The 27,768-nt window shown below is 39.6% G+C and overlaps 2 protein-coding genes across 7 annotated transcripts in view; one reads left to right on the forward strand and one right to left on the reverse strand.

Annotated features, from left to right (window-relative positions):
* The window catches only part of UCMA (upper zone of growth plate and cartilage matrix associated), a 28,724-nt gene extending 20,385 nt beyond the window's left edge, over nucleotides 1-8,339 (forward strand). Inside the window, exon 4 of the mRNA XM_045858203.1 lies at nucleotides 7,373-8,339. Coding sequence (XP_045714159.1) covers nucleotides 7,373-7,398 — 26 coding nt within the window. The 3' untranslated portion in view covers nucleotides 7,399-8,339. The remainder of the gene's footprint in view (nucleotides 1-7,372) is intronic.
* Nucleotides 3,797-27,768, reverse strand: part of MCM10 (minichromosome maintenance 10 replication initiation factor) — a 34,206-nt gene continuing 10,234 nt past the window's right edge. For all 6 annotated transcript variants that reach the window (XM_045858199.1, XM_045858198.1, XM_045858195.1 and 3 more), the window contains exons 4-20: nucleotides 27,279-27,383; nucleotides 26,994-27,131; nucleotides 25,771-25,942; nucleotides 23,808-23,973; nucleotides 21,583-21,750; nucleotides 20,280-20,396; nucleotides 18,824-19,023; nucleotides 17,388-17,488; nucleotides 16,613-16,723; nucleotides 16,409-16,526; nucleotides 14,629-14,857; nucleotides 13,394-13,538; nucleotides 12,662-12,780; nucleotides 10,619-10,732; nucleotides 8,586-8,731; nucleotides 5,720-5,762; nucleotides 3,797-5,634 (exon numbers count right to left, since the gene is read on the reverse strand). In XM_045858199.1, coding sequence (XP_045714155.1) covers nucleotides 5,551-5,634; nucleotides 5,720-5,762; nucleotides 8,586-8,731; nucleotides 10,619-10,732; nucleotides 12,662-12,780; nucleotides 13,394-13,538; nucleotides 14,629-14,857; nucleotides 16,409-16,526; nucleotides 16,613-16,723; nucleotides 17,388-17,488; nucleotides 18,824-19,023; nucleotides 20,280-20,396; nucleotides 21,583-21,750; nucleotides 23,808-23,973; nucleotides 25,771-25,942; nucleotides 26,994-27,131; nucleotides 27,279-27,383 — 2,276 coding nt within the window. In that variant the 3' untranslated portion in view covers nucleotides 3,797-5,550. The remainder of the gene's footprint in view (nucleotides 5,635-5,719; nucleotides 5,763-8,585; nucleotides 8,732-10,618; nucleotides 10,733-12,661; nucleotides 12,781-13,393; nucleotides 13,539-14,628; nucleotides 14,858-16,408; nucleotides 16,527-16,612; nucleotides 16,724-17,387; nucleotides 17,489-18,823; nucleotides 19,024-20,279; nucleotides 20,397-21,582; nucleotides 21,751-23,807; nucleotides 23,974-25,770; nucleotides 25,943-26,993; nucleotides 27,132-27,278; nucleotides 27,384-27,768) is intronic.

Here is a 27,768-nt window from a genome sequence, read left to right on the forward strand (position 1 = left end):
TTCTGATAAAGAAACCAAAATAATCCAGTGGGGGAAATGATAATCTTTTCACTGAGTGGTGCTGTCACAATTGACCACCCATTGAGCCTTAACCCTTACACCTTACATAAAAATTAACTTGAAATGGATCACAGACCATGAAGAGAAAGGCACAACTATATTAAAATTCTGTAAGAAAATCTTTGTGCCCTTCAGGCAGATAAAGATTTCTTTGAATACAAAATGAATGAGCCAAGAGAGAAAACTGATAAAATGAACTTCAACAAAATGAAAACTGCTCTTTGAAAAACACTTGTTTTAAAAAACAAAAAGGCAAGCCAGGAACTGGGAGCAAATATTCACCATTCACACGATTGCAAAACACTTGTATCCCGGACACAGAAAGAATTCTTACTCACCCCAATAAGTAAACAGGTATTTTACCAAAGAGGATATATGAATGGCCAATAGCACATAAAGATGCCCAATATTGATAGTCATGAGAGAAAAGCAAATTAAGCTACAATGTCATACCACCCCACACCTATCAGAATGGTTAAAATGAAAATGACCGAACATCAAACACTAGTGATGAAGCAGAGAAATGCAACTCTCATATATTACCAGTTGGTGTGTAAAATGGAACCACCACTTTGGAAAATAGTTTAGTAGTTTCTTACAAATCTAAACATACACTTAACCATTTGAGTCAGAAATCCCAACCCTATTTATCAGAGAAACAAACACACATATCCACAGAAAGACTTATACCTGAATATTGGTAGCAGCTTTACTCATACCAGCCCTGTACTGGAAACAATCCAACCCAAATACATTCATTGTGGGGCACATGCACACAGGGAAATACTCAACAATAAAAAAGGAACTGCTGATACATTCCTCAACATGTATATACTTCAAAAACATTATGCTAAGTGGAAAAAAAGCCAGATACAAGGGTGTATTTTGTATGATTCCATTCCTATGAAATTGGAAAGACAGATCTAAATCCGTAACAGAAAACAGGCCAGCGAGGACTGGGCTGTGGAGTGCGGGCTGACCGGGCAGTGGCTCGGGCAGCATTTTGGGATGATAGAAATGTCCTCTAATCTTGCTTATGGCAGTGGTTCCATGGATATACACATTTGCCAACACTTACTGAACTGTATACTTAAGATGTATGTTTTTACTGTGTGAAATTTAGACCTTAATAACACTGATTTTTAAAAAGTTTCATTAGAGAAGTCTTTGCTTGAGCAACATTACTATAGACTTGGTTCCAATCTTAGTTTCAACCCATAATTTTCAAATCACTTAGCCAATTTCTTAATCTGCAAAATGGGGACACCCACAGTCTGGTCCTGTTTTGGGAACCACTGTATAGTTGCTCCTAATTATTGTCGATCTCCCTAATTGCTAATACTTACTCATAACTCCAAAATCGCTACCTGTGGTGCTTTTGTGGTCATTGACAGAAACGTACCTAACACATGTGTTAGCTGAGGTCAAAGCATCACTCTCGTTCAACTGAATCTGACACCTAAAACAAATACCATTTTTGTGCCACGTTTCTCACATTTTTGTGGGTTTTTTTGGTGATTTTGCTATTTAAAGTGGCTCTCAAGCATGGCATTGAAGTGTTGTGGAGTGGTCCTAAGCACAAGAAGGCAGTGGTGTGCCTCAAGGAGAAAGCATGTCTGTTAGGACAAGCTTCATTCAGTCATGACTTACAATGCTGTGGCCGTGCGTTCCATGTTAATGAATCAACAATATAAACGAGGTGCATTTAAACAGAAAAACACATGACCAAGGTTTTATATTGATCTGTTGACAAATATACCTCATCCTGTTTCTCCCTAGGGAGTAGTGATTGAGTGTCTGCTGATTTAGTGGTGATTTTATAAAAAATGACCACAGCCCTGGGTGCTATGGTTCAGTGGACTGAGTGTTGGCCTGAGAACCACAGGGCTGCCGGTTCGATTCCCAGTCAGAGCACATGCCTGGGTTGCTAGCTAGGTCTCCAGTAGTGGGTGAGCAAGAGGCAATCACACATTGATGTTTCTCTCCCTCTCTAAAAATAAATAAATAAATCTTTTTAAAAATTTACTATCATGAGTAACAAAAATAAACTATATATTTCTAATTCCTTCTGTCCTTTCTTGGGTGAAATGACTTTGAGTTTTCACCATCTTGATTACCATTGTCCAGCTTTTTCTCCAAAATGTAAGTCAATACTGCAGATATGGCCTGGCAGACACAGGCTACCGGGGCACTCCTGCCCACTTGATCTGCATAGCTCAGCAATGTGCCTGTATTCTGGCTCCTTGTATCTTTTACAAATTCCACAGCTTTTACACAAACTTCTGTCACAACTTGAGCCAAATGATTTCTTCCATCTTTTGTGTCTCTGTATTATTGTCTTTAAGTACAGTACTCTTTCCTCACTATTGGCAAATCGAGAATTTCATGTTCTGAGCCGCCTGTCCTTCGTGAGAGCTGCATTGCTTCCAAGTCTCAGCTCACGCACTCAGAGATGTCTATATTACTCACAGAAGCTTTCTCTGGTGGGCTGCTGTGATATAATTAGACAGATTTACTCTCCTCATTTAAAAAAATTAATGTTATCAGACACATTAATCTGTTTTAAACATCAAGCTGTACTTCCATCATCATCTACTTCTACACAAAAGCTTAATTTATGCAAAAACTTTGCGGTACACATCCATCAACTTGAAATGATTTTAATAGTTGAAAACTTGAAATTTTGTTTGAGAGATTTTATTTATTTATTTTTAGATGGGGTGGGGGAAGGAGAGGGAAACATCAATATGTGGTTGCCTCTCTCTCTCACCCACTACTGGGGACCTAGCCTGCAACCCAGGCATATGCTGACTGGGAATTGAACTGATGACCCTTTGGTTTGCAGGCCGGTGTTCAATCCACTAAGTTTTAGCCCTACCAACTAGGGCTAAAACTTGAAAATTTTTAAAAGTTGTTTTAAGTTCCCTTTGGGGAAAATTGTACACCAATAGTTCTGAAGTTACTTATTTAGTATTCTGGATCATTGTTAACTAAATTACTAGCTTTCCTTTTGTGGTTTGGAAGAGAAAATATATCTCATTCATTTCAACAAAACTCAAAAGAAAGATGATTTTCCTTAAAAAGTCACTTATTTTTCTGCAAACAGAGAAAGAGGAAAAAAGGAAGGAAGGAAGGAAGGAAGGAAGGAAGGAAGGAAGGAGAAAAGGGTGGGAGAAATGGGATGGGGGAGGGAGGGAGGGCCTATCTATAAAGATCAGAGCAGAACATTCTCAGGCAGGACACAGCCAGTTTTTGTTTTGTGTACTTAACCTGTTCTGAAGGTCTGTGATTTCACAATAAGCCCTACATTGCCAAAAACAAGGTAAGAAAAATTAAACATATTTTGGTTTTATATGACAACATTGATAGACAGTGGGATTAAAAGACAGATCTCATTGATGAGCCCTACTTTCAATGCAAACAAGTCACCCTTCCAGCCTACCCACCCCTTCTCATCCCTGAATATTTTAAGCAGGTGTGCAGACACACACAAAGCACCTCAAATGAAAACGGCCTGAGATCTAGAGTAACTGAGTAGCCATTAAATTATAGTTTAAAATTATTTTAAAATTTAAAGTCAAATTTTATTTTTTACTTTTTTAAAAGATTCTATTTATTTATTTTTAGAGGGGAAGGGAGAAAGGGAAAAATCACTGATGTGTGAGAGATACATGGATCCAGTTGCCTCTCACACACTCCCAACTGGGCACCTGGCCTGCAACCCAGGTGTGTGCCCTGACTGGGAATCAAACTGGCAACCCTGCCCTTCAAAGGCTGGCACTCAATCCACTGAGCCACACCAGCCAGGGATAGTCACTTTTTAAAAAGGCATCTAGATTCAGTTCACCATCGATCTTTACAAGAATATTACACTACTTACATATAATATACAAGTGAATATGGACTCGGATGCTCTTGGTTCAAACAAAAACATGTTCTCACTACTCAGAGCAACCTGGAGTTCAATTTCTAGGCAGCTGCTCAGTCATGACCTACTTCAAATACATAGCTACTTTAAATCTATGGGACATATAATGTACTCTATGTGAACTATTAATATCATAGTTTCAAGTGCTTTTGGTTCTTACTAAGTATTAAACACTTTATTCTTCGTTAGTTAAAAAAACTGAAAACCCAGTATCTCCTGGAAAATAAAATATTCCTAAAAATATAGTTATTAGAATATGACCTTGGGGGAGACGCAAGGGTCAGACCAGCACTTTTTACCATACAGAGAAGAATTTGACAAAATCTAAGGCACTTGAATTTTATTTCTGGCTCCTTATACACCTAAATATCTCCCACAACCACCTCCCATAATTGTGATGTTCTTACCATGACACCATCTTGGGGAAACCTAATCTACCTCTAGCCAGAGTTTAACTCCCAGTACAACAATCCTACCAATTTACCCAGCCTTTAGGTGACACCAGCATTCACTTGGGTCCAACAGTATTTGGAAAGGCAGGTTGCACAGGAAGAGGAATATCCCAAATGGGACTTTTTGATGGTAATTTGCCTGGAGCTTAAACTATAATTCTTGATGTTGATAATAAAGTATATGTGCAAATCCCAAACCCCATTCTTTATGGACTGTTTGTTTTTTCAGTCATGCTTCATAGCTTCTCAAATGTTGCATTCCTTTTGGTTAAAAGTTTCAGTTTCTTTAAACCATATTTTAAAATGATGAGGTTTTTAGGTATTTTCATTCAAAGTTCCACAATATTATATGGGTACTGAGAGCCATACAGATATGAATTAAAATGCCAGTGGTTCGGTGACTTAATCAATTTTTTAAAAAGAAAATAAAACAACCCAACCCCCCGCAAACAAAATAGATAATGCAACAGAAAAAAGAAACCTGGCTTATAATACCAACACATCGAAACTGTGTGAAGGGCAGCCCTGGCTGGTGTGGCTCAGTGGATGGAGGGCCTGCCTGCCAACTCACATCTATAACAAGAGCAGTGATCATAACGATCTAGATAAAAAAGTCACATGTTTATAGAATTTGAGTGCTAAAAGACACATTTCAGGATCACTGTTACACCTTTCCTCACTTTACAGATAAGGAAATTGAATCCCAGAGGTTAAGCAATTTATCTGGGGTGAGCTAAATTAATTCTTTTGCCTCTGTGACACCACGTAAACACTAGACTAGAACCTTATTGAGATAAAGCAACATTACACACCCTATGATCCAAGAGATACAGAAACACAGCTCTCAATTTACCTTCCAGTTTTGGGGCAAAAAATCTGTGTGACTAAAACTATCGTAAAGACAATGGCATATTGACTTTCTGCTTAAAGATCAATGTTAAATTCGGTGTCAAATTAGCACAGTGGAGGGAAGTCCATAAGCAAAGCTTGTAGGCTTAACAAGTATTTGTTTGACTGTGCCCATCAGGAATACAGGCTACACAGAACCAATCCCGGCTTTCCAGAACCACAAGAAGCAGTATAGGTTGTGTGTATCTTGGTAAGTTGCAGCTATTTAAGGCTATTCAGAAATTTGGCATGTTCTTCTCCTCTTGGTAACAGGGTTTCTCCTCCTATCTTTGGACCCGCCTTTTCCTAGAAAAATGAAAATAGTTTAATAAGAAATGGGTCAACATTTTTGCCTGGGTCACTAAAATGAGTCACCTTGCAAATGCCATACCTTTAGCATTCCGTCCCGTTCCCACTTGAAGAGGCCACAGTTACTGAAACACAAAGGATGAGATTCACTCAGCAGTGAGATGCAGGCCCAGCACGTACAGACACCAGAAGAGTGTCCCCCATTCAAGCAGAAGGTGATTGAGGTGACACTCAGATTACAGGCTATGCTCGAATGCTACTGAAAATACACAATCCAGTGATCTGAGGAATGGTCTTCAACTCTGCAGTAAGCCAGATACATCACAGATGGAATTTCTAATAATAGTGTGACAGAGCTGTGCACGTGGTAGGTAATGGATGCAACCTGATTCTTACTGAAAGTTATTGGGATGACACTCAGGTTTAGAAAGCAAGCCCTCTGACACCATGTAGCCTTAGTCTTTCTCTTTTTTGCAACTAAAAGGTTGGGATAAAGGATTAATCTTTTTTCTGGTCTGAATAATCTTTCTTCCCTTTTCATAACCTAAATACATCTACTCTCTTACTATTCGCTCTTCAAAGGGACAGAGATGTTTGTTCTCCTTTTTTAAATTAGTAGGTGAGTCCCAGCTCAGAGAAGCGATGTGGCTACTATGGGGAAAGCTTATCTTCTACTATGTTTCCTTGGGGCGAGAAGAGAAACAGAAAAGAAACGCAGGGAAGACATTGAAATATGTCTTACCCTTGGATCTGAGAGGGTCTGGGGCACAGCGGACTGCCCTATCTGCCTCCTCCTTCTTCCCTTTCTAGTTTTATAGTGCACGTCCTGATGGTTGTCTTTTTCTTTTTGTAATGCAAGTGCCAGACTTAAGCTTTGATTGCTGAGGCATCTTCTTCAAACACACGGCCCGCTGGCCACAGGACTAGATTCCCCAGCCCCCTTCCATTAAGAGTCCTTTGTTTTAGAGATCTCTGTTAATTTCGACAACTGACCATTTGGACTACTTGTTTTCTCTTCGTGTGATTTAAATTCCCCCTCTTATGTTTTAAGTTCACCAATAAAGAATGAGCCTTGGAAACCCTAGGCTCCACCCTCAACCCCAGTCAAAGCAGAAGCAGCCAGGCCAGCATGCTCTGGCTCAGGCTCTCTACAGGGACCTCACTGTGCGGCTCAAGGTGTGCTGTGTGATCTCCAGGCCTCCTAAGTAATAAACCTGTATCTTTTCAGAGTTCCCCAATGGCTGCTGCTGAAGGGTGTCTTGCAGTCACAGTTAAGAACAACTAGGGCTGATCCAGCCACAACATGGGTTATTGATAGGCTAAGACCAATACAAAACAAAGGGAGACTCTCCCCCTGCCCTGAGAGTCAGCATGCCCGTGGCCTTGGCCATACGCGGCTCTGTCACCTTCTCCATCTACAGACTCGTTCAATATCTACTGAGGGAACTTTTGTAGCCTACTAGTAGATCAGTGGTGGCATCATTAAAAAAATTAAATCAATCAATCAATCAATCAATCAATCAGTGTGCTAGATGTCAGGGGTTGGCAAAAAAATGCAACCTGTGGGCCAAATGCACACTGTCCCAGTTTTTGTAAATAAAGTTTTATTTGAACACAGCACATCCATTTGTCGTGTATTACCTACAAGAGCTTTCAAGCTACACAAGCTGGGTAGCTGTGAAACAGACCATGGACTTGAAAAACCTCATATATTTACTATCTGTCTTTTTTACAGAAAAAATTTGCTTACTTCTGCTCTAGATCAAGAATTGAAAAACCAGAGAAAGCAGCTGTTCTTACAAAAACAAGAGTGCCACCTGGAGGCCAAAGAGGCACCATGCTCTTCCATTTGTGAGCTGTACTTACTTCACTGCTCATCTTTAATGAACAGATTTTCTCTGATACTCAAGATGTTTTACAGAAGCTGTTTTCACAATATTTTGGAGGAAAGTCAAGTGTCAATATTCACATAGCCACTTGAAACAATTACCCAGATTGTGAAAAAGTCCCAAATCAGCTCCCGACAAGGTGATGAAGACGGGAGGAGCGCCCTGCTTGACGGCAAGACGGCAACGGCACTGCAACAGACGCCACCCCCCAACAGCTGTGTCATCACTAGGTGACAGGAATTTTTCGACTCCATTATAATCTTATGGGACTACCATGCTCTGTGTGGTCAAGTGTCACTGACCAACACATTGTTACGGAGCACGTGACTGTACATAAATGAGGAGAGCACTGGACGGACCTGTGGTGGTGTATAAGTGGCCTGTGGTTGGCCACCCGGAACTCCACAGGGTGTCATGTGCATTGTGTTCTATGTGAATAACGCTCAACACAGCAGCTCTGCCTCTATATCTGAAGCCACCCCCAAAAAGTAAAAAGAAAACTTAAGAGTGGAGAAAAAAATCCTAACTCCTAGCCCTCACAAATACACGTATTCCCCAACCCACCTTATCCATATTTCATTTATTAACTCCACAAACATTCTTGAGGACATACTATGTGCCAGGCACTATATCAAGTATCGGGGATAAAGCGGTGAAGAGGGCAGGGTCCCTTCTCTCCAGGAGCTGGAAGAAGGCACAGAAATAAGGCTGGACCCTCACAAAGGACTGTCCCTGTTTCAATGGAACAGCATCATGCGGGAACTGAAAGAGGGTTCAAGAAGTCCAGATGGCCCCTGGCTGGCGTAGCTCAGTGGATTGAGCGCGGACTGGGAACCAAAGTGTCTCAGGTTCGATTCCCAGCCAGGGTACATTCCTGGGTTGCAGGCCAGAACCCCCAGCAACCGCAGACTGATGTTTCTTTCTCTCTCTCTCCCTCTCTCTCTCTCCCTCTCTCTCTCTCTCCCCCCCCCCCCTTCCCTCTCTGAAAATACATAAATAAAATCTTAAAAAAAAAAAAGAAGTCCAGATGGGACACGGAATCCCAGGCAGTTCTCATACCTGCAGTGCTTTCTGGGTAGCCTGTCAAGGGAGATACATCTGCTTCCACAGGGGCACTTGAAAAACCTTTTCAACGCGTCGTGCCAATGGTAGTCATGCTGCTCACTGATGCAGGTCTCCAAAGGCTTGAAGTGGGTGTAGGCACACTGCACAAACCGACAAGGACACACATGTGGTGAAGAGCTCTGAAGGAGAACCTGGTTAGCTACTGAGACAGTAATCTGTCCTCTCATGACCCAGGGGCTTGCTAGTGGAGTGACCACCTTAACTTCTAGCTACGGTGAGCCATGTGATTTTGTGGGCCCCTCATACTGATACGACTCTTTCTCATGTTTGCTTCAGTTTCTGGTCAGGCATGAAGTACGCAGTAATCTTCTGTGACATCAAGAAAACAGAAAGGGCCGAGGAAGAACAACAGTGGAAACCTCTAAATAGCCTAGTAGGGCTGTCCTATATCCCCTGCAGTCCCCTGGTTACAGGACACTGAGGCGCGGGGTCCATTTAGGAAGTTGTTCAGCACCTCGTTCACTTTCTCTTACAAGGCCTCTGAAAAGGATAAACTTATTACTACTCCTATTTTTCTTAAGTAGGAAAGCCAAGACAAAGGTATTAAATAATTCACTTAATTTTGATTTTCAAAAGGACTGAAGAGAATAAGAAATGGTGGGTGAAGCTTGGAAAAGGGTGTGATGTTAATTTCTGCTAATTACACCGAGTTTACATAAATAACTCCTGATTCTGGCAACTTCAAAAAGTGCAGGGCCGAGTGATATGCTGGCTATGGTTGGCAGAATGCCTTTCCTCCCCCGAAGATGTACGCACCCTATACCCTGGGACCTATGAGTACATTAGGGTCTAAAGGGGATTCAGGTGGCTAATTAGTTGACTTTAAGATAGGGAGATTGTCCTGTATTTTGTGGGCAGGCCCAATGGAATCACAAAATGTCCTTAAAAGTGGACATGGGACAAAGGGGAGGAGGACAGAGTGGTGTTATGAGGGGGCTCAACCTGCCATTGCTGGCTCTGAAGAAGGAGGAAGGGGTCCCTCGTCAAGGTGTGTGGGGTGGGATCTAGAAGCCAGAAATGCCAAGGAAATCATTCCTCCTCCTGAGTCTCCAGAAAGGAATATGGCCTTCAAGGACACATGGTTTTAGCCCTGTTAGACCCACACAGACTTCTGACCTACAGAACTGTAGGGTAATGAAGCGGTGTTGTTTTAAGTTCCCCATCAGCGGTCATTTGTTAGAGCAGCAGCAAGAAGATAATACACCAGCTATGTCCTTAGGCTTGCCACTTTGTCAGAGTAAAAGTCGCCATCTGAGGTAAAACCTTTACTTATTCACCAAGGTCTGAATTTTCCTAAGGAAGCCCTTTTGGTTGTGGCTGGTTCAGGACCACTCCCTAAATATAAAGGAGAACCTAAGGTTGTAGAAACAATACAGCAAATTGTACTTGGTAAGCTAAGTCTCTTCCCCTTCTTATATGCAAATATAAGGCTGGCCAGCCAGGATGAGGGGGAATGGAAGGAATACTGCTCAGCAGGAGCTTTATGGGGGCCATTTAAAAATTAATGTTGAGGAATAGGAAACTATTTTCTAACAGACTTAGGATAAAAATTCTGCTAACACAGACAATAATACAATTCACACTCTACCCTAGGATTCAATTTAGCAAGGTCCCAGGAGCTATGAACTGAGGGTGTGCTAGAAACTTCACAAAGATGAAAGAGTAACTTGGTTTCAATGGGCAAAGGGGAAGAGCCATTAGAGGCAGGCTTGTCTGTAGAACTGGGAGCTGAGATCAAATGAGAGAAAAACCTCACTACAAATGTTCCACATCAGAGTCCATTGGACAGGTCAACACAGAGCCAGATCCGGGCTATTGTAAGCTCTCTTATTTCCAGTGTAAATAAATGACCTAAGCATGACTCTGGTCACAAGATATGGCCTGCCACCCTGTAGATTCTCCATATTTTGCTGAGTCACAATAGCACAAAATAGGGCCCAGGGTCACAGCTGCCTTCCTGCACTCACCGTCTTGCATGTCACCACTCGGCATTTCACTTCTTTGATGTTTCTCATCTTTTCTTCCATTTGTTCTTTCTTCACCAGTGGCTCAAAATAGAGTTCCTGCAGCTCAGCCTCAGCCTGCAATGACAAGGCATATGGGATGCTTGGACCAATCCCATACACACTCAGACCACAGTTCAATACCAGAACTGAAGAGACAAGCTTCCTGTTGATGAGGACACTTGGTAATGGCTTGGTAAATGCAAATCAAAAGATGATAGTAAGTAGACACACTTTCTTAACATGAAAAAAAGGGTATGAGAACATGTAATTTTTAAAACATTAAATACAGACTTAAAATGCTACCATTACTAACAAGGTCACCATGTCAAGTGTGCACCCAAAGGGAATCTGTCCTCCTATCCCACTACAGACTCCAGTGATGGAAGGTATTCAATGCCCCACCAGCAATGGCAGCCCGGTCTGTTCTACACTCTTCTCCAGACCTTGACAGGAGCAATCCTGTTTGTGCAGAACACAGGGCGGAGACGAGGGCAGTGAGATATTTACAGCAGAATGTGGTTACAGGCCTGGCGTTAATGCAGCTACACAAGACACAAGGATCACTTTGGTGGCCACAAAAGAGAAGCAGCTCAGCTCTAGTCTTCTGAGCATCTCTCCTGATTTCAAGTTCAGTAAAAAGATATGATATATAATGTTCTCATTAGTCATTTGCTAATCAAAAGCAGAGCAGAAGCAATACTGCCCCCAGCGGGCATTTTGAAACCTCGTGGGAGCACTGCCCTGACCTGTGTGCCACAGTGGGTTGGGCATCGGTCTGCAAAGTGAAAGGTCACAGGTGGATTCCCGTTCAGGGCACATCCGGGGTTGCCAGTTCAGTCCCCAGTTGGGGTGCAAGAGGCAATGGATTGATGTTCTCTCTCACATGGTATTCCTCTCCCTCTGTCTCCCGCCCTTCTTCTCCCTCCTAAAAAAAATGTGTGGGAGTTTGTTGTCTCAATGATTTGCTACCCTTGCTACTGCCCGCAACCAGGGATGCTACACTATCTGCAATGCACAGAACAGCCCCACACAACAAAGGGTTTTTCTGAATGTTTTTTGGGACATGTGGATAAAAAACCCAATTATAACCCTCGAACCTAACCACTTTATACACAACCCTACAATATTTGTGCATGGTTTTAATATACACTAAATATTCTAAGAGTGCAACTAGGCAACTCCTGTGTAAAGGGCAGTGAAGACACTGCACTTTGGTGTCTTCAAAAGTTTTCCAAGATTATTCACTGCTTAAAAAAAAACACAAAACACATTTTGAAAGAAACAGGTCCATGGTATTTAAGTTACCGAGTAAACAAACCTCAATGAGTCTTCCCTTCTATCTGTCTCAAATATTTACAACACATATAAATCCAGTACTCTGACTACTTCATTATTTCTTCTAGGGTAGTTGTGCCCATGTACTTACATAATAAAATACATATTTTTAATATAAATATTTCCCTTTTCCTTCTTTATATTATAGTTAGGATATTACATGATCATTTTCAATATAATTCAACTAGTTAGGTGATTATATCATCATGAATTCTATTTCAGAATAATATGGGAACAATACAAAATATCTGTTATTAAGAAGGGGCATTTGGGAGTGTTGGATTGATAACTACTGATTTACAGCATTTGAAATGCCAATATAAAAGTATTTAAATGGAAAAATCCCTTCTCACATTACAAGGCAGAACATAGTAGATAGTGGTGAGCCATTTATCATTAGGTTCACACCCATAATTACATGCAATCATTTTTATAACACTGAAGTCTGTTTAAACAGTGTTAACTGATACTCTTCAATGCAAAGGCAAAGGCAAGACTGCAATCTATGGGGAATATTCCTGTGCTACGAAGTATACCCAAACCAGCTGATATATAGCTACATCCTACTCGGGGTAAAAGAAACAAATTTTAGTCCCACAACAAAGCACTGAGAGTCTGAAGGGCATCATTGCCCTTCAGGATACCATCTTTGATCTTTCAAGCTCTTACCTCTTTTAGGATCCCTGTGTGCTTTGATTTTGCTTTTAGAATTTTCTGAAATTCCTCAGATTCCAGGTAGGCAAGCTGTTCTCTCCTTTTTTTCCTGGCAGGCTCCAATTCATCCTCAGCTAGAGCAAAAAGAAAAAGCACCAGCTGGTACAGCCAAACTACTATTGTCTCATGGACTCAGTTTCCCCCATTCTCTCCATCTCTGCCCACCAGGCCCTTCAAACTGACCTTGCCCCACTAGGCGCCAGCAGAGAAAGGCTCCTAAGAAGTGGACTGAGAAATAGAAACTAGACTAAGGAAGGCAGCACATTTGACTACTGCATTAGAATCTCTTTTCACTTTAAAACAGGAGCTGATTATGATAAAAGATAATAAATAGCCTATTTACAAACTGATATTAAAATGATATTGCCAACTTTGAGTTTTAAAAATAAAAATAGGGCAATTCTAAACAAAGGAAGTCTACTTGTTTCAAAGTACAACTTATACTAATATATAGGTACAAAGATCCAATAAGTAACCCTTTTCTCAAGTTTTCAAATTGTACATAATTTCAATTTAATGTAATTATAAAAGACAAACAGTTCCCATTGAGGAAATTCTATTTGGGGATTCTACCTCAAGATGCAGTGAAGTAAAATTATGACCTGATGTCAGGGATGCTGACTGTGGCTTAAATGTTTCCTTTATAAAGTTTTTCTTTTCTACTGTGAACTTTAGAATCTGTAATACCTTCAGGAGACAAAGTGGTATTCTTTTCTACGCGTTTCTTCATTTCCAGGACATCCTGGGGGTCGTTTTGCTTCTTTTTAATGCTGTTTGGGTCTGTCTTTGAAAGAATTTGGCCTTTTGCCTTTAATTTGGTTATAGCAGCTAACTAGAAGAAAGAGAAGAGAGGGAGATAAAAATCTAAAAACGAGATAGGCATCTGTAGCTCTGCCCCCTGTCCAGTTATTAACCAGTGAATTCTGGTTGCTCTCAAATATAAACTGGCAAAATCTATCTTCATTTTACTTAGCATTATTATAATCATTAAAATTTAAAAGCATAGGGAAACAGGTGTATAATTTAGTAAATAAAGTCTCAGCTTACTTAAATATCGTAAGTTTAACATCAGCTAGTCTGTGGGCTCCTAGACCCATAGAGGAATGACATAAACATTTGGAAGGTTGTTTTAGAATCACACAGATTTAGGGTAAAATTCCAACTCTGCCGCTTACTGGTTTGTAACCTTAGTTACTTCATTGTTCAGCCTCAGTTGCTACATTTACAGGACAATAGCATTTCCTTATCTTTTAGGGTTGTTGTGAATGAAACGAGATAATGTAGGCAAAGCATGCACCTGGACACAGAAAACAGCATGTACACACCTATCACAGGTACAGAGTAATAGTGACAAGTGTGCAATTATTATTACTACAGTAGGCACGGCTCTGACTTGTAGCTCACCCTTGCCCTCCATGTGGTTATAGTTGCTAGTGGAACAAAGTGAGGACAGCTCAAGACAGGGCGACGCAGGCAGTGGTAGAACGTGCAGAGCAGTGGGGTTCTGAGCAGCCCAGCGCCCGCTTCGATCAGAGCAACTCAGCTTCTACGCCTACAGACTGGGCTGCTGTGTGAGATTTCTTCTAAAGGAGTCCTTAAACCACTATTTTACAGTCTTGCCTCAACAATTCCAATAACTTTTTCCCTAATGCCAATCTCTCCAATTGTGAAACAGTATTTTCTTCTAAGCTATCTCCTTCAGACTGACAAGAAAAGTGTTGAGGTAATGGCTAATTTTCTTGAACTAAATTAATGGCATTATGTTGACACCATTATCATTTAAAATTTGACTCTAATTACCACAATCAAGGAATAGCTATTAGGTGTCTGTCATTCCTGATCATAGGTATGTAAAGTATGAAACTCCAGCTATGTCTTACAGAAAGCAAATTCAAAAGCTGAAGAAAACAAATACCAGTTACCTTTTTGGCTTCTGCTAAAGCACTCAGCTTTGGTTTTGGAGGTGGTGATTCATCAAAAAAGAGAACATCATCTCCTTCTGAGATGCCTCGCCCCAGCTTGGGCGCCTGTATGCCTGGGGTTCCTTGAAGCCCGGGGAACTCAGCCCCTGTTGGTGGAGACTGAGAAGGGGGCTGTCCAGAAGATGATGGCACCGCTGGGCTCGAGACCTCACTTGAGCTTTGCAAAAATCTTTAGAGAAATATGCAGTCACAAACTATGCAAGTAGCAAATAACAGCCTGGGGGACTGCAGGGAGGCCACCAATCAATAAGAAATTGTTAGTAAAAGAGTTCCCCCTCCTAGGCTAATAATTCAGATTAGCATGCAATAAGAAGAATGCTAGCTTCACTAACTCTTCAGTTGACTGATTTTTTTCTTTGAAAATGCTAATTGTTTTGCCAATTTAGAACTAATTATTATTTTTAGCAATTGGCTTTTCAGTGGGTGCTGTCTACAGAACACAGCCCTGAATGTGAGCTATGGACTACATTCCCAGCCCCCTGGTTAGTCTGAGGCCTTTAAGAATTCACTGAATCTCTCTGTATTTTAGTTTACTCTTTTGGGAACAGAGAACTCCTGTGATAAATCTGGAAACCCTTAACAGAAAGGTTCTATAATTCACACAATGGCTATTTTACATACAGTTTTCAAGGCTATTTAAAAACAACAAACATCAGAAATCATCTAGTCCAAACCTCTTACTTTATAGTTGAAGGAACTGAGTCCCGAGACCAAAACGTTCACAGTGACAGGCTCGGGACTAGTACCAGGTAATCCCAGGCCGGCATTCTTTTCACTACCACATGCCCACTCCTGCCAGCTCCAGGCTGAGTTTGTAAACTGCCCATCACACCCTGCCCAAAGATATGTTTAACTTCTTTAGCAAATTCTGAAAAACTAAAAATTATAATCCCTTTAAACTGACAGGTGCTCTTATTTCACACAAGGTCCACAGCTTCACATATATTTTTATATTTATATGTATATATATTCTTGTGTAATTTGTTGGCACATGAATACCTCTACAGATATCCCATCAGCACCTCACAGATAGTTGTAGGACCAAATGAGACAATGTATCAATACAGTGCATAACACGGTGCTTGATAGTAGCTTTTATTACAGTGCTATTCAGATAACTTGAGCTCAAGAATCTTTGGCATAATCACTTAGTAAGTTATATAATGTCTAATCACTAGGTTGCACATGTAAAACTATTACAATATTTTATGCCAACTGTAATTTTTAAAGTATATTAATGTAAAAAAAAAGAATCTTTGATTTGTTTACCTTCCATATCCATTTCCACTTTATTTTGCCTCTAAAATAACTCCCCATTTTCAGTGCCTCATTTTTATCATTTACCAGAACAACTGCAAAATCTACTCACTGGCTCAGTCCCTAATTAAAAACCTAATTTTGGCAAATGAAGAAATAGGCACCAAACAGGTCAACATGTGCTTTCCTCTTTCCCCAAATCCTTTTCAGATTGCCCCTCTCTTCCATGGCAATATCAACTACTGTATCCTGCACCACTCGGTCTCAGGGTTCACTAACCATAAGTCAGAAATATATAACTTTAAATGCTATCTATTTAGGTTATGTTCAAATTATTTTAACACCTTCAAAGTTAAAGAGCCAACCACCTAAAATCTAAAGCTGCAGTTTTGAAATCTATGAAGACATTCTGGGGATTCCCGAGATGAGTTAACCAAGCAGGGATGTTAAATATTACTCTTACCGTTTCGTGATTTCTTCTGATTTCTTTTTCCTCATCTCCAACATATGCTGTTTCTGTTGCTTCAGGAGAGCTGATGCCGAGATAGACTGGAAAGCAGGTTTCGGGCTCCCCATGATCCCTAAAAGACAAGCCACAGACTGAGGGGTTTCTGAGAGGCAGCAGGAACTCAGGCATGAACACTAAACAGGTGCAAGCTGACTCTACCTGATGACTTGGCTTTGGCTAAATGTTGTTTCAAGTTTCTGGCTCCAAACGTAGGCAAGTCCATTAATTCCCTGAATTCCTCAGAGCAAGACAAGCTCTTTTGGGCTATTCCTGAAATATACAAACACCGGCTTTAGAGGATTAGAAATTTAGACTATTTGATGTCATGTGGCTTATCACTTTTAAACTGTCTTCATAACTTAGTCATCTGTAAATGAAGTAGACGAAACACCAAGAGAAAAAGAAAGGATCCTCAACCTCTTACATGAGACCAGTAGGAGTGCAAGGGTATGACAAATAACTTATTTGAAGTAATGATTGGAATATTCATATCTGTGGGGTCACTTCATATACTATGTCTGGAATACATACTATGGATAAAGTCCATTCTAGCCCTGACCACTGTTATGAATAAAGCCCCTAGTACAGGGTGAAGGCAGCATTCTCTGACTTAGACCTGTTTTAACAAAAAATAATGCATGGGTTTGACCTGCAATGTGATACTACTAATTCTAATACAATAAGAGTTAGGTCCAGATACATCAAGAAATTTTAAAAAGCACACTAAACTAAGATACAGCCAAGATTAATATGCTGTTTTTTTTCTTAAGATGCTGCCAACTGACCTTGATTCCTTCAGCATAGGCCATACTACTAAGATAATAATGAATGGCTATTTATAATTCATTTAGAGTACAAACTCTGACCACTTTCAGTCCTAAAGACTACACATTTATGCCGGAGAAAGAAAGGTACTCTTGAGAAACAAAGTTACCGAGTTTTTGTTGAGTCTCCTGGATGATCAAATCTGTGCCCTTCACGACCAGATTAGTCAGAGTGGTTTGAATCTTCTTTTTAGGAGCACCAGCTGCTGCACTGTAATGACAAGTCACCCCAAGAAAGGAAAATCACTGAACTTGAGTGCTCTGATGAAGTAAAAATGAAGCACCCATTCATTACAAACTGTCAGTTTCTCAAAACAGCACTCAACTAGACTTTCTGACTACCATGGCCCTACAGCATAACTGGGGAAAGCAGGAAGTCACAGATGCGAGACAGCACAACCTGCACATCTGCCTGAGGTCTACGGGAAGGATATCTTGGCAAAAGAAATAAAAAAATACACGCTTGAATCAAGTAGTGTAGGAATTTATCTTAAAATAACTAAGGGCTATGCAAAAAATAGGGTATTAACAAAAGCTTTGTTTATAATGTTAAAAATTAGAAACAGCCTTAAGGTTTAGCCATAGGGAATTGTTTAAATTATCACAGAGCCATGTAAAAGAATACTATGGAGCCACTAAAAATAATGCCACAAGTACATATTCGATAAGGAAAACATAATTATTTTATGTTTAAAAAAAGGTTCTAAAGTATAGGCACGGTATGATTTCATCTTAAAATACTAAAAATTTATATATATGGAAAAATAAAAACCACCTAGAAACATATATAACAAAGAACTAACATATACATACATATATGTTTTTAAATAAAGTATGTGTATTGCTTTTACAGTTTGGAAAAACATAGAAATCATTTTAAATTTAAAAATGTGCCTAATATTACAAAATAGGCAAGCAGTGAGAGTCCCTTGTCCAATTTCTGTTGGACATGGGACAAAAATCAATGCTTTGTCCTTGGACCAACTGTAGCTCCCTTGTGCAAGGCACGCCCTCAGATATGCTTTCATAATAAGTGACAAGGTCATCAATCACCTACGTCAGGGACTCTGTGGAGAGACTGAGATCACAAGAGGCCGCAAAGGCCTGTGTCCCACAACCCTTTCTAAAGCTGCACTGCATGTTCGTTCACTGAGTTCAACATGGATTTCAAGAGGTCTGCAACCTTACTCTAACCACAGTGAGGGAAATGATTTAGAAGATGTTAACACAATGATCAAAACTCTTTTAATGGCCAAGCAATCAGTCCCAACAAAGTTCCAATATTCACATTAGCACCCAAATAGGAAGCATGAGCTGGCTGTTAAAGACCATCATGACATGACTCAATTTCTCCCCATTCGGTAGGTTTTCCTCTCTATCTGGGAATAAAAGAGGCCCTCATCTACCTTGTTCTAGGCAGTGAGTTATTAAAGATAAAATCTGTACAAGTCTTCTTAGGACCATTGACAGAAATGTACAGTTACTGGGTTTATTCTTATAAGACAAGTAAGATCCTGGTCCCAAAAGCAGCCCAAGAATGTCTTACACCGAGGCTGCATATGATGCTGAAGAAACCCCTCCATAGTAAAAACCATCCTGACACAGCCGTTCTCTCAGGCCGATGCCTTTGCGGGCAAACTTCTTTGGAATGCGTCCTCCGGAGAAGGTGGACTGCAGGTCAGCTCGCTTGGCACTGAGCTTCTTATACTGGGCCTGGACGTGGTACTGACAGTACTCACAGTCCTTCTGCAAAAAAGAAGAGAGGCTGCCTCAGGATTAGAGTAACAGGCCAAGAAACAAAATAAATGCACACGGTTCCTTTCTCCCAGTTTTGCAGGACACCATTCTGTGCGCAGAGTTCTCCCTACTGACCTCCAAGGCCATTCACAAGGTGCAGCCATGCAGTGACTAAGGGGAAAGGTCTTTCCTTAAATTCCAAGTAAAGCGCTAGTTGGGTGGAAGAAAAAGTGATATAGTTCACTCCCTTTGCAGTCTTTCTATACTCAGAATAAAAACCAGGTTCTAGGAGAAACCTCAAAAACATTACACTAAGTGAAAGTCAGACACAAAAGACCACATACTGTGTGATTCCGTTATATCTGTAATTTTCAACTGGTATGCCGCAAGAAGTTTTAAAACATGCAACCCCCAACTATTTAGTCAGGGGCATTGACCTCTTTTCTTTTAGATTGTCAAATAAAAAAATTATAACAGCCAATACAATAGCCTTTTGGCATGAATGAATCAAAATTTTCTGTGACTTTGTCAGGTTGGTAAAAATGCACCTTTTTGGTGTGCTGCAGAAGTTCAGTAGTTTATGTGTGCCATGAGATGACAAAGGCTGAACATCGCTGCACTATATGAAATGACCAGAACAGGTAAATCCAGAGATAGAAGATTAGAGTTTACCAGGGGCTGGGGAAGACGGGAATGGGAAGTGGCTGCTAATGGGTATTGGTTTTTTGGGGGAGAGGGGTGGATATTGAAAATGTTCTGAAATTACAGTGATGAAGGTTATATGACTGTGACTATATCATTAAATTATACAGTTTTAAAAAGTGAATTGTGTCATATGTGAATTATATCTAAATGAAGTTTTTTTTTAAGCTCTAAGAGAACATATAATGAAGTTAAAGCAGAGACAAAAATAAGGTTTTCTGTGCATTTCATCATAGTGTTTGATCTTTGGTACTACAAAAAAAATGGATAAAAGAATGGTTGGTGGTTGGTGAGAATTTATAAACAAGGGTAAACTAAAATTATCTTATAGCTCCTAGTCAGCTGGCAATTAAAGATCACTTTCCTAAGAGGTTAATTCCTTCCCCTATTCTCAGCTTTTCAAACTGGCAAATATTGTCCACAGATTTAACTTTCTCACTCTGAAGCTTCCAGTTATGTAGGAAACTCAGTTCCAAAGTGGTTGTTACCACTAAAGTACCTACAATTTATTCCAATTAATTCCTTTCTTTAGCAAAAAACACCCTAATAAGGCTGAAACCAACCAAATTAACAGTCTGTGTACACGGCTCTCCATTCTTCTTTTTTGCTTTACAGGTTCCCAGGTCAAGAGCTTCACCCATAATTAAGACCTTTTGAGGATGATCAATTGATAAGCACACCTGTGGAAAAGAAGTGAATGGGAGTTAAAAGCAGATGAAGGTATGATCTTCTATCAGCCAGAGTGGATAAAAGCATGGTTGGTGTGAGTTAAAAAGGCTTTATCAGTCTAAAGGAATTTGAAGCCAGTGTTCTATAAAACATTGTTAGGAATGGGAGGTGTAGAAGACATTTCATTCTCTACCCAACACCTCTCCTCTGTGTCTTTGCTCTAAGGATCTTGATTTTACTTAGATTGGCAAATGCTGAACACAAGGTAGTGGATGGATCCCGTTCCCAGTTTTCCCAGCACTCCTATAGTTAGCAGAGGTCATGTGACTATATTCTGAGCAATGAGACTGAAGCTGGGAAGCTTTTGCTTTATTGATAAAAGCAGGTAGAAGAGCAGCCTCAAGAGCTGGCTCACTTTCTTCCTTGAAAATGGAGGGGTGATGTTGAGAGCTTCAAAGCATCTCATGATCAAGAAGAAAAGGCTGAGAGACTCACAGACACTGGTGCTGATATCAACACATTGCCTTTGTCTGGAATATTTTTTTTAATGTGAGAAAAACAAACCCCACTGTTTACTGTTAAAAGGAAACTATAGCAAAGTTTTTCTGTTACTTGTAGCCAAACACATTGGAACCAATAGGTGAAGATTTGTTGCCATTTTCTAATGAAAACAAGGAATGAAAAAACTGTCTCTCACTCCTCCTGATAATAATAATCTGTCTACAACAAAGTGTAGCTTCTTGCTGGGTCAGATGAAGAAATGTATGTCCTATTCACACTGTATTTAAATTTACGATTTATTAGAGATGCGGTAGGTAACACAAAAACTCTACTGATGCTTAAGAAGAAAAACTCACTTCAATTCTAAGTTGCAGCTATAGCTGTACTAATCAATGCAGCAAAGTCCTCTCAACTATAAAACTGTAAAACTTTGCCTTCTTAATGCACCATGGAAATTTATGGAGAGCTAAGGAGACCTGAACATTAGAGTTCAAAAACTCCAGGAACCTTGGAACTAATTTGAAGATACAATGAAAGACGATGATACAAAACATGGGATGAACAAGCAAAAAACCAGATTAATGGCAGTATAATAATATAAAAGCATGGTTTATTACCTGGACATAGACCAATACAAATATTTTTGACTAAGTTGCAAAGGCCCTCCCACCAATAATCACGGAAACTGATTCTCACCTCCTCTGAACCATCCTTGGGCTTCATGGGGTTAGCATTGAGCAGCCCTATGACAGTACCCTGCTCAGTCTTCCAGAGTTCTTTGTGAACCTCTCCAAACAAGAACAACGACACACACCGTGTCAGGTCACGAAGATCATTCAGTCGCCAGATGCTAAATGTTTTCCCCTGGAACAAATATTTATTCATTTTAATGATTTCTGAATGGGTTATACTGCCTCCATTTACAGTTTGTGGAAAAATATATACACAATCCACCCTGAAAATATAGTCATCAGAACGTCTGCTAATTATAAATTAATCCTTTCTCTAGGCTTTAGTACTATCTTTCTTGTTTTAGAGATGAGGTGAAGTTAAGGCAAGCCAGAGCAAACTTGTCAGTAGAGTCTTTAATTCTCAGGTCTACGTAGCAAACGGATAGCATTGCCTTTCCAATCTCTCTCTCACTCACACACACACACTCATGCGTGCACAATGGTTAAAAGGACAGGAGGAAGCTGTAACACTACCACTTAATAATGTACTGATATAAATTTATTATTTATCACTGACTAATTATATTATTAATATTAATAAGTTTTCAGCTTGATGATTCTAAGTCTTTGCTTAGCTTAGAAGAAAAAGAAAAGCATCATTAAAGAAAACTGGTTGCATTTAACTGCAAAATTTCGTATTACTAAATATCTGAAGAAATGCAATTCCAAATGCTGACCAATTATAATATGAAGAACTATGAACCTCCATGATTATAGATTACAAAAAAAGATCAATATTATTTTTAAAAGATTTTATGTATTTATTTTTTTAGAGAGAGGAGAAGGAAAGGAGAAAGAGGGAGAGAAACATCAATGTGTGGTTGCCTATTGCGTGCCCCCTACTGGGGGCCTGGCCCACAACCTAGGCATATGCCCTAACTGGGAATCAAACTGGTGACCCTTTGGTTTGCAGGCCAGCACTCAATGCACTGAGCCACACCAGGGAGGGCAGATCAATAATACTGAATCAAGCTATTTCACAGAGGAATCCCTGAGGGGGTATAATGATAGGTTATGGTGAGCTATTGCCTGGGCTCAGGTATTATAATTATTCTTCCATGGATTTATACAATTCCTTTCTTGGAAGAGTTCATATAAAATTTCTCACCTACTATTTCAAATGTCATTAGACCCAGTTGTGATACAATTAAAAACTTAAATAAAAGCCAGACTTAATCACATTTATCTAGAACAGGGCTAGAATGTAAAACTCAATTTCTGGTGTCAGAGCTCACTAAAAAAAATCTAAAGTTGGCAATATCTAAATTGAAGAATGAAATCAGTATTGAGTGTGACAAATCATAGTATCTGAGCAATAGGAGGGACTTTGCACATAATTAAAAGCCAGTTCCTTCATTTTACAGGTAAGGAAATGGAGGTCCTTAAAGAGAGATTAAGGGTCACCTGCAGGCTACATAGCTAGTTAAAGGAAGAATGAGGGTTAGAACCCAGAATTTCTGTCTTGACAGGACACAAAATAATTTTCTTGTTATGACTCAGCCAACTGCAATTTTAAAACTTGTTAGATCTTTTGTAATATCCATCATATTAAATGTACCACACTGTGGGGGCAGAGGTCAGCAATCTGAGAACTTCTACAATTGACACCTTACATCTAGTAAGTTCTCAAAGGATCTGAAAAGTCAGCCTCTTTGATGACCTGCTCCTGTCCTCCGTAAAAGGGACCATAGCATCATCGGGACAACCATGTATCAACAAACCAATGACAAATGAAATGCAATTAAGAATTATGTGGGAGCCCTGGCTGGTGTGGCTCAGTGGATTGAGTGCCAGCCTGTGAACTGAAATGCTGCCGGTTCAATTCCCAGTCTAGGGCACATGCTGGGATTGTGGGCCAGGTCCTCAGTTGGGGGGTGCACGAGAGGCAACCATACATTGACGTGTCTCTCCCTCTCTTCCCCTCTCTCTAAAAGTAAATAAAATCTTTAAAAAAAAGTTATATGGGCAATGAGAAGCCCAAGTAATATATACACCCAGATCTTCTTTAAGTAGAGCATTCTTTACATATAACCCCTAAGATACCAACTCAATAATGGTGTGGCAACTTGAGAACCTACTAAGAATTATTTCAAAATGAAATGCTGATGGGCTCTGGTTAACAAATCAAGAGCATGAGTCCCCACTGCCAGTTTGTGATGAAGCGGCTAAGAAAGCAATAAAATGGCTCACACTGTTACAGCTCTGCGGAGTGACTTTCTTCAATATAACCCCAAATGTCACCCAGTCTATGTCTTCCAGCTTCTCGCTTGCCATCTTTTCCTTGAGCTGAGACAGCCTGATCAGTTTTCGACCGGTCATTTTCTTGTTCATTTCCGTGGAAGACACTCGAGGCCGTCTGGGTCAAGAAACCAGCAATTGCAATTAGGGGACTATTAGTCTAAGAAAAGATTACCTGGCACTGTAGTAAGATGGTTAAAAGAGGTATTACAGGCAGAAATCTCTAAAGAACCTGTTTTCAGAAGGTTTAGTTATATAATATGGGCTAGGTGGACATTTTTACAGCAGATAAAAAAATACATAATTTTTAAAGCTAAGTTTGTGCTTCCTTGAATATAAACTGGGGCTTATAGAAAATAAAAAGATTACAAACTCTTTCAGTTCTTATCAATTTTAAGTTATAAAACCATTTAAAAATAATGTCTTTTGACTTTAATACAGTATCATGAATGGATATAAGTAAATAAGATATTTAAATCTTATCAGTTCTACAAGAATTGTACTGGTTCCATTTCTAATTAGATTTTTTTAAGCCAACATTTTCACATAATAAATGAAGGCCTTGACTCTAGCTTTAATTAATGTATCCTTGTTCCTAATGACTGGCCAAAATGTGGTAGATTTGCAAATTGTTTTTCTCTAGTAGAATATTAACATCTGTTCCATGTTTGATATATATTAAAGGACAAGATAAAGCACAAATAAACATGACTTTGACGCTTTCAGAAGTCTTCTGGATACAAAGTCCCAGAGCTAACTCTGAACAATGAAAAATGTTAATAGGTTATCATCTGATCATTAGTCCTTAGAATGTTTTTAGGTTCTGAGGTTCAGGTACTCAAACAATTCTGCAACCCTCTAAATTTGTAGGCCACTGAGAAGCTCTGGCTGAGCAGTTTCAACTTGGTCTACCTCCATTCAATTCACACATGTGGTACACTTGCATCAGCAACATCTTTCAGTATCCAAGGGGAGTGTCAACTGGGAACTGGTTAGGAGCAGGCAGTATCCCCTCAGGAAGGACATGTTCACCTTGAAAAAGAATACTGAAGCTCCTCAGAGAGCTTTTATTGCATTCCACCCCTCAGACTCTGTCTCAAACATAATTAAGACACTGAATTTTTCATTTTGGAGTACTGAGTCTTCACAATGCACGTCTATTCCATTACTCTATGTACAGTACCATACTGTAGAATGGCAGCTACTTGTTCTCCCCCTGCTTATTAATATATAAGAGCTTGGCAGTTTTAGCTTAGATTGACAAGGTTTAAGTGTTCTAGAGGCCATGCACTTGGCTACACAGATGGACCGTACTAAAAGCAATTTGGTCTCAGAGTAAAGATTACGAGTCTGCCCTGGGCTTCAAGAGAAGTAATGAGGGAGACGCAATGGAGCAGTGGTACAGAGCACAGAGAATTTTTAAAAGTATAGGCTTTTCGCTGAACTGATCCTGGAATTTATTCCCATTTTAACTGAATATCTTAGTTTTTCCACATAACAGATGCAAAGAATATAAATTTGCCTTAAAAGTTATTAAGAAAAAAGAATACAGTTATTTTTCTTAACACCAATTACAAGATACTATTATCCTGGTTAAATTGTATATACCTTTATTATTTAAAAAGTCTCTATTATTGTTTCTACCTGTCAGTTTCTGATTAAATATACTATCTGCCAGTTTCATACATCTATATAAATGTGTGTATGTATGTACACACACACACACACACACACACACACGCAAAAGTCTTCCTTAAATATTTCATTTGCAATTGTATTGAGTCATACCCAGTACTCAATGCCAGGTTTCGTCAAGTTCCACAGCTACTGGTGTGTGGATCTGCTGTACTATTTCTGAAAGGCTCAGCCCTCAGGAAAGAGGAAAAGGCTTCTGGAGGGGCTGTTGGTTACTGACCTGAGCCTCAGGCCGGAGAAAGCTTCCATGGAGACTGGCTCTGCCGTTTTCCCAGAACTCTTGGGGGCCTCTGCACCCAGATCTATAGTCATCCCACTAGGTTTGTTCCCAGGAGTCATATGGAGTGGTTGGGAGGGTGTACTTGTCGTCCATGAAAGTGAGCTTTTGGGTTCTAGAAAATTAAAATAAAAATTAAGTGGGAAAAAGAACACCACACTGATAACTACAACATTTTTAATAGAATTGTTGCTTTTTCATCAACACATACAATAACCAAATCTTTATGGAAAAAAGGAAGCCCATGAAATCATTTCTGTACTACCCTCAAAGTCTCTGCAGTAGAGTCTCAAAGAACTTTCTGTAGTGATGAAAATGTTTTACACCAGTGCTGTCCAATATGGTAGCCAGTGATCACTTATAACTGACTATTGTTTCTAATGAAATGAATGTCTTATTCAGTGTAATCTAATTTAAACAGTCACTATTCTCTATTATTGTGCCATATGTCAATACTACTCAAAACGGCCTTTTGAATACACATAGTAAAAAAAAAATGCTCCTTACTCTAAGCTATGTTATCTACAGACCATTTTGTCTTCCATCTTTCAAAGGATAATCACTTTGGGCAAACTGGTGCAAATACGACAAAATCAATAGAGCTTCATTTCATTTCATTTTGTGTTATATGTGTGTGCTGAAATAGGATTTTATTTGTGTACTATTCTAGACTCCTGAAAGAGAAGCCTTTTCTAAAGAATAGACCTGGTTTAATACAAGCTAACTTCAAAAAAAACCCTGACCATTTTATAAGGACTCTGTGCCTCAGTCTCACAAGCCCAAAAATTAAACCTCTACATTCCTAGTATGAGAATGCAATCCAGTGTTTATATTTACTACAGTTCAAATCAAATAGAATACAGTTAAAAAAATTTCAACTCATTAAGTATTTAGTAAATACCTTCTAAATAATAAATTTCTAAGCACTCTGAGATGTAGAGAAATTTCCACTACACAATATAGCATATGGTTTCCATTCCCAAGAAACTTCCTTTTCTTAGTGAGCAGACCAGCGCACGTGCATGCTCTCTCTCGCTCTCTCTCTTGCGCGCGCGCACGCACACACACACACACACACACACACACACACACACACACGATAATGCCAAAATATATTTTCAACAGCATCAGAGCAGTGAGAAACTAGGCAGCCTTGAGTACTACACCTGCAGGGGAAACTTGCGGTGTCCGAGCCACCCGCTTGGTTTTTGGTAGAGCAGGGACATCAAGTTCTGCAGAAAAGCATGTTGACTCCTGAATTCTCTGAACTTTCTTTTCCTTAAGAGGGGGACGAGGAGACTTATCTAAAGATTAAAAGTAAAAGGAAAATTAGTAAAGGAAGTTTAGAAAGGGGCTCAAAAGGTGTTTTACTAGGAACTGGATGCAGAAATAGTGTTATAATTTCTTAGCAACAGAAATGCATACTAGTCCTAGAATTATAGTCTGATTACCAGGGGGTTTATGTGGACGGGCTGGACTTATAGGCTGTTTAATTGTAGCCATTTGTAGCTGTTCTTGTAAGGACTTCATTTGCTCTTGCAACTTCTTTAATTCATCTATGGAGAAAAAAAATATTGATTTAAGAACCAAACCAGAAGAAATATTATACATGATTAAAGTGCTAGAATTATATTTGGTGTCTACCCACCTTCCCCCCAAACCTCCAGACCCACAATATAGTCACATATGGAGAACTCACAATTAAATTTTGCACTTCAGAGGGGTTCCTTTAGAGAAATAAACTTATTTCTAGTAATCAATCCTCCAATACCAAAGCTAATTATGAATCTGTACTGCTGACACATACAGATATTTATCTACAGCAAGTTTTTAGGAATCAAGACATAACTACATTTAATTCACAAATTGAATATCATAATCAATAAACAAATGCTTGGTCCTATAACAGAAGAAACTGCCAACCACTGTATTTTATTATAA

This window comes from Phyllostomus hastatus, unplaced genomic scaffold, assembly GCF_019186645.2.
Source record: "Phyllostomus hastatus isolate PE091 unplaced genomic scaffold, TTU_PhHast_1.1 phas_scaffold_1674, whole genome shotgun sequence".
In the NCBI taxonomy this organism is placed as follows: domain Eukaryota; kingdom Metazoa; phylum Chordata; class Mammalia; order Chiroptera; family Phyllostomidae; genus Phyllostomus; species Phyllostomus hastatus.